The sequence below is a fragment of the Montipora capricornis genome, chromosome 1, assembly GCF_036669925.1.
Source record: "Montipora capricornis isolate CH-2021 chromosome 1, ASM3666992v2, whole genome shotgun sequence".
NCBI classification, from domain to species: Eukaryota; Metazoa; Cnidaria; class Anthozoa; order Scleractinia; family Acroporidae; genus Montipora; species Montipora capricornis.
Window position 1 is genome coordinate 52,483,635 of NC_090883.1, and position 7,500 is coordinate 52,491,134.

At 39.2% G+C, this 7,500-nt stretch overlaps 1 protein-coding gene and 1 pseudogene across 1 annotated transcript in view; both read right to left on the reverse strand.

Annotated features, from left to right (window-relative positions):
* Nucleotides 1–7,500, reverse strand: part of LOC138048264 (uncharacterized) — an 80,912-nt gene that overhangs the window by 46,674 nt on the left and 26,738 nt on the right. The window contains exon 3 of the mRNA XM_068894597.1: nucleotides 122–174. Within this exon, the coding sequence (XP_068750698.1) occupies nucleotides 122–174 (53 nt within the window). The remainder of the gene's footprint in view (nucleotides 1–121; nucleotides 175–7,500) is intronic.
* Nucleotides 3,972–7,500, reverse strand: part of LOC138049671 (uncharacterized) — a 7,007-nt pseudogene continuing 3,478 nt past the window's right edge.

Sequence of the window (7,500 nt, forward strand, 5' to 3'; positions counted from 1 at the left end):
AAGGGTCGGTGCAATTCTTAAAGAAAACTGAAAGCCTTTTGGGAGATTTCGCCGGTGTATAAGTTAAATGTACCACAGAGACCCTGGCGTTGGACGAGAACCGGATAAAAGAATAACTTACTGCAAAAGCTGCTCGTCTTGTCATGCTCGAAAATGAGTTAACTAAAGCATCCTCTGATATGGAAAAGAAAGTGAATGAGACAGGTAAATTATATACGTATATATGTTTTTATTATTGGCATAGTTTCAATTTTAGTTACAGTGCAGCTTCTTTTCATTATTATTAATTAGCTTACTATAGTCATTTCTTAATAAAGCTTGCTTCATTGAAGTTTCACTAGGGCCAGGATTGAACCATGGTCCTTATGGACTTTTGAGTTCATTTTATTTGTAGAAACTTCCTCAAGATAATAAGGAAAAAAATCTTTGGAGTCACATATTGTCATTAATATGCCAACCAGAGCCTCAGAGGCTGTCGAAAGTGTCTTTTGTTCCTGTGGTTGGCACATTTGAATAACAAAAGCAATTTTTGTAAACAGATATTTCCCTATTATGTGCAGTGCAAGCAGGGTTATCTTCTGTACCTCACCAATGTTAGTTAGAGTAGAACCCATGATTTTCTCAATTTGGTCTCATTACTACTGGGGCAATTTCTGTCTGTTAAACTCATAACATATCTGTACTGCCCCTTATGTAGCTATGCATGCAGTGTGCATGTTCCTTTTTACATATTTTAAAGATGACGAAAATTTATATCTCCATGCGTCATGAAACTGTAGGTAAAGTTATACATGCTTTGAACAACAATGACCAGAGAATAATTTCCAAAATAATTAACATTATCCCGAAAAAGATTACTTGTAATAGTAGCTTAAATCTATATGCACCTATTAAGTTGGACGAGATACAGAAAGAGAAGGAAGCTTGTGCAGATAGAGAGGCATTGCAAAATATACAGAAACATTATGAACAAGTAAAATCAATGCTGTCACTTCTGGGTTTGGTTCTCAAACAATTTTCTAAGTCAAGAAGAGCAACCAATTCTACCTCAAAAGGACATGATAAGTGATTTCAACTCCAGTACAAGATACAGGAGGAGAAAAGAGACTGAAAAGGCCAAGTACACTTTATTCATGGAAGCACCATAGGCTCCTATTATGGGGACTGGGATTATATTGCAGCCAATTGCCCCTAGAAATGATTGATGATTTTTTTAGTGGTTTTAAGAGAGGTACGTACTTCCAAGAGACCCTTGGAAAAGCTTTGAAAGAGTTTCAGTCATCCCCAGCAGCAACTAAACATACAGAGAGAGAGAGAGAGAGGGAGAGAGAGAGAGAGAGAGAGCAGAGAGGAGAAGGTTTGACTTCCCAGAAATGTGCAATGCCTGGGAGTTGATATCAAACTTCCTCAGTTAGTAAGTGACAAATTAGAAGTAGTTGACAAATTTGTTAAGGACTTGAAAATTGGCCAGTGCAACCAGATCCCAAGCTCTCCTTGTGTTAGACGAACGGTTACAGGCTTTGTGTGTATGGTAGTAGACCTACATTTAAGAGCTCCATGCCTCACCAAGAACCTTATGTGGTTTAATGGATTGAAAAATCATTTTAGTTTCCAATTTTCAGACGACGGTGCCCAGAAACTAGCCAATTAACAATGTCAAATTATAGGCAGCCTGACTTTGTGGAATTTAGGTGACCATGTGAGAGGCAGGGACTATCAATATCTGCTTCATTGTGTGAGCTTTGGGAAGAAAGATCAAGTGTAAGAAGATTTGTGGGAGCAACAAACCTCTGAGATGGCATTGTTAGAGGGCAATATTATAACAATATGATGCCAACAGTGTACTGTGGAATTCCAGTCAAGTGCTGACATGAGTTGGCAGAATTGGGCAAACAATGAGGTGAATCAGGCTGCAACTCCCCATATGCAAATGTTAACAAAACAAGTATGGAAACAATGGGGGGTTCTGTTGGCTCTGCCGCTGATGATATTTGGAATGCAGTTAAAGTTAAGCAAGTAAAATTAGTTCAGCAATACACTGCATCCCTTTCAGCAACATTGGCAAAAAAAGTAAAGCATGAGAACATACTGAAGTACCTGGCAGAAAATGGTCTTCACCAACTTGGCCCACCTCCTATTGGCATATTATTTTGCGAAGCGACAAAGGCCTGAGCCCATGCACTGTGAACTTAATGCCTGGAAGCAACTACTACAAGTAATCTACACTGAATTTGTGATGAAGGGAGCCAGGGTGGACGCGGCTCCCAAACTGAAAAGGAAACCTTGGCAGTTGACGTCTCTCGTGAACAAGCACACTCAATATCAGAGGTATAATCATAGATGTAGGTGAATGAATGAGGAACAAAGGCAGCAATTTAAGAGACCCAGTCAGTTGCCAGGTATTTGAGACCATGAACCTAAAAAGAATTCCCAAAATCTTTTTGTTTGGGTACATTTCAGGAAGTCAAGAAGTCTCTTTTAGCAACTAACATTAGTTGGCAGCTAGTTTGTAGGGAAATCCACAAATAATGTTGGCATACAATCATTTTCATATACATAGAAGAGTGCTGAGGTCAAAAAGTTATATCATGCGTTTTTTAGAACTTTAGAGGGCGTTCTTTAGATAGCGTATTCAAAAATGTTTTTAGTCAATCAAGCAGAAAGTTTGAGGTGGTCTTAAACTTAAAGTAGTTTACATTTTTTGTGTGTGGTAAAGTCTGCTACGAGCCTAGCCTAGAAGGCCCATCAGGCCTGCGCTATCTCCGGTTTCTGTAGCATGAGGCGACTAGGAGAATTTCTACTCCCCCCTGGATGGGATGCCAGTCCATTGCAGGGTTACCCCCAGCATGAAATTCGCTGGGACCCATTTACATGTATACACCCGCGTGGAGGGAGGCACCGTGAGAGTAAAGTGTCTTGCCCAAGAACACAACACAATGTTCCCGGCCAGGACCTGAACCCGGACCACTCAATCCGAAGTCGAGTGCACTAACCATGAGGCCACTGCGCCTCCCTCAGGTTTTAGTTTTAGCCTTTTGCTTCTTGCAAATGGCCCATGTTTGTGCCAACAAGCCATCCCCACTAAGGGGCCTGAAAATGTTCACAGATGCCCCACCATGGGGGAGGGGGGAGTCAAAATTACACTTTCTTATGAAACAGTATATTAAACTTCACAAACTCAACAGCAACAGAATGCTCACAGTACATGTACCTTGATTCTGAGACACAACATGCATTCAAGAAAATGTTTTTAGTCAATCATGCAGAAAGTTTGAGGTGGTCTTTATAAACTTAAAGTAGTTTACATTTTTGTGTGTAAAATGTGTATACCGCCACTTTTATTGTGGAATGAGGAGTTGGTAATATTATTTTTATGTTACAACATTTACTGAAAAAATTTTGGGCAAACTTAATAAATGACTACCCCGGTAATTTTACTCTCAGCTTGACAGGCTGCAGAAAATGTAGCTGCTTTGGCTAGACTTGGTATACAAAGCAAAGTGCAAGCCCACCTGTATGATGAAGGGAACACTGATGTGTCTTGGGAGCAAGGAGATTCATTGTCAAAGAAACAAAATAAAGTATGTAACTAAAATATATTTTTTCAAACATTGACGTTGCATGTGCAGTGCTTTTAATAAGACCTGGCTTCCATCAGAGCTCTAGCTGGTGCTCTTTTGCAAATTTGCCAGCTGTATTTCTCGAGAAGGAATTAGCAACTCACTTCACTTAATTGTCTAAATTGTTTCTTGGAAAGCTCAAATCACTGGAAATGCAAACCCTTAGAGCTCCCTAGGGGAAAGAGACCTTTGGCCCCTTTCCAAATCTCTACCAGGTGCTAAAAAAACGTAGCCATGTGCTTCAAAACTTATTGAAAGCACTGATGTGCAATGTATCAAGTTTCTAGCCCTAAACACACAAAACAGGGTTCCATGTCTAATGTAATTTATGTTATTACACATTGGGTAGGTCCTGGTGCAAGAGTTTCTAGTTTGGACATTGTTGAACAGGCTAACAACAGGTTAGTCACCCACATGGGAAATACCTGCAACAAATGGCAAACAGCAGAAAATGGAAGGCTTGGCTGATTCTGGGGTACCTTGTGCCCTTTATAAAAGAGCATTATGCTGATGAAAACAAAAGGAACAATCAGCTGCCAACACGACTGATTGATGATCAAGCCATTTCTTTGGCAGGATATGGGTATCATTGGATTGATGGTTTGGAGTGTGCTGATGAGTCTCCTGCTCAGCACCTGAGGACTTTGGCCTTCGCATGGATTGCATTTCATATACGGCAAGCTGGCCATTCTGTTTAACAAAGCATCAACAAACAATGCTGAATTGGTAGAGCTTAAGGAATGTTGTCAACTCTTCACCTCCACCTTCACCTGTCGCCAAGATGGCGCATAGGGCTTCCACATGAGCTTTCTATCGATTCCTGTTTTGCGCTGCAGTGTGCACCTCTCTCCTACTCTACTTTTTTCTCAAGCTATGTTAATGTTACCACTTGGACGATTGCATATGCAATCCCTTATTGTGCATTGAAACTCTATGACAAGTACAAGTCAAGTCAGATCTAGTAACAGATCAAAGAGCACAGATGAAAGTGGAAGTGGTGGCAGTTACGCATGCAAAGTACTGTTTGTACGTAATTGTGTTCCGTGTTCCACCACACTGTAAGCTTGGAGGTTATTGCAGTTGTGGGCGAAAGAAGGACGACAATGTTGATTGTTATTCAAATTACCTTGAAAGTATGGAAGTTGTTATTTGTGCAAAGAAAAAAGAACTTTCTCCAAATGTCTTCAACATTTTGAAGTCAGTGAAATGCAGTACGTGCAGTAGCCAGTTTGCAGATGAAGCTACTCTGGCAGCACACTTGGCCTCCCACAGATCCTCAGTGCAGATAATTACAGTTAACAAGGCTCCAAAGGACATGAAACGTGATGAACTTAGAACTGAACTACGTTCACGGAGACTTTGTACCACGGGCAACAAAGATGTTCTTGTGAGAAGATTAGAGGGAATTTTCCTGATTCTTGACCATGGTCACCGTAACTAAAGAGCGAAGCGGCAAATTTAATGAGTAAAGTTTCATTTTGTCTGTATCATTATTTTGTTGCTTATAAGAGCTTTGTTGCTTGTTGCTTATAAGAGCGGTGGTATTGTTGAACTTTCCGACAAAAAAACAATGGATTATGAAGAAAGCTATCACAGCAAAAGCAAACTTTATCACCCACAAAGAGGATAAAGAAAACTCACTTCAAATATTGAAATGGCTTCTTCTACATTTCGCCGAGTTCGTTGACTTTGAAAGCCAAACTTCACAAAATGTAAAAAATCCCCATTGATTTTATAAATCTTCAGTTGTCTCCCACCATCTAAAGATAGAATTTAGAAATACACATGGCCTCGGTCTCAAGTATGGCCATACTTAAGACCTTTGCCATAGTTTTTCCCTATACGGACTTCCTGGCCAGTAAAATTATATTAAAAATTGGTACTGGATGAGCAGAGCCCATGAATCTACAGCATTGAAGTTGAGGTGAGATGAGTGTAAAATTGTAATGGTGCTGTGTGTGATAAGCAAAATGTATAGAGTACTAAAGTGGTGAAGTCACAAAAATAAAATTTGTAAAATTATGGGATTTATTCTGAAAAAACATCCAAAATGTCCACTCGCCAAGAATCAGCATTTTCTTGCCATTTGAGATGTACAATAGATAGTCACTGTTAATTGCTCTGCTGGCTCCATATAAATCACTCTCAATTTGACTCTGTTCTTAAAGTTATGAACAGAGTCAAATTTACAAGGATTTGTATGGAGTCAACAGAGCATCATGATGCCAATAGATCAGAGGCAATTTGCTCTTATATATGCCAACTTTTGGCCAGGGAGCCTTTCTTTTTTCTCTTGTTATCTGAAGATCTCAACAAATAGGTACCATATTTTCAAAATTATTCTAATATGACATCACAGTTAAGTATTCTATTATTGTAGTTTGCTTCTACATGTTGTTAACTCATTCATCCCTGAGGCACCCCACATTGACAAGGAAAATCGTGTGGCATTAGCGTAAAATTTACAAGTCTCACTCTCGCAGACAAAGGGTTAATTTTTACAGCTAGATAACAAAGTTAGGGTTTCACATTCCATAAATGGCGTTGCACTTTGCTTTGTGTACCAAGTATATATAACAGACATATAAATCACATGATTGTACCAAATGTAGCCAAAGAAGGTCAAAATACCAGTTTATAATGAAAAACAGATAAAAAGTTACCTTTATGGAAATGGTCTACCCTATTTAGTTATTGCAAAATCCAATCCAGGAACCTTGGCCTTGTTTGTGGTTTAAAACACTCAATATTTATTGGAAATCAATCTAAAATATCAGTTCACAAAAGTTTGGAGGTGTCCTCTGCAAAAGTGTCTGTAGCCCAACCTGGAGTAATTTAGCTCATTATCTTCTGTGAAGACAAGTCAGTGGCAAAGTCGTTGATGTCATACCGTTGCACATAAAAAGATACAACGCTTTATTGCTTCATATTGAAAAACCAAACTATGGGTGTCTTCTTGGTGACCACTACTGCAACCCTTCCATAAAACTAAAAAAGTTTCCATCCTGAATTATGCGCCTGTAAATTCGCTTCTTTAAGCAATTTATTCCATTCATACACACTGGCGAGAAAACTTTCCTTGCTGTATTATGAGAAGATATCGTTACAACGATTTTTCGCTCAGTGTGTCACCGTCATAACCAAACACCAAAACACACAAATGGCGAAATATCGGCCAGGGTATAAATACGGTTATCAGGGACATCAATCCTGTGTTCTCTGATCTCGACAACTTGCTTTGAAACAAGTTTGCCATATATTTGATGTACAAATCCACAAGGGGGCCGACAAGCTCAATTTTATGTAGCATTCGCAGCCCCAACGCTCCATTAATGTCTCTCATTCCAGAGTTTGGCTTACGTTCTGCTTTTTTGTACCAAGTCTAACCAGTAGGGCTCGACTTCAGACTTCACTAAAACAAGGGATCGATTTCAAAATTATTCACTGCGCTCACCATGTTTATCTGTGCCTCTGAGATCAGCAGACTCAAATTTGTGATTTGAACTGACCTTGGCTGCCATTTTGTTTTCTTTAACACATAAATGTGTTAAGCATGAATCTGCTGTTCATTTCTGGGCTCGCACAAATGGGAGGAATTGGCATAGCAACGAACCAGCGTGCTTTCTTAATAAATTTTATAGGCCTACTCTGGGACCTTAAGTTGCCATAACTTAAGGCAACTTAAAGTGACTTAAGGCGACTTAAGAAAAAATTACCCAAAAAATCTGGAGATTTAAGGTGACTTAAGGCAACTTTACACAACTTAAAGTGCTTATTCTACTTAAGTCACAAAATATCAACTAATCAAAAGTCTCCATATTTCTTTTCCAAAGTCACAAAAAGAAACCAACTGTGAAAATAATTATTTCACAGTGTTTAA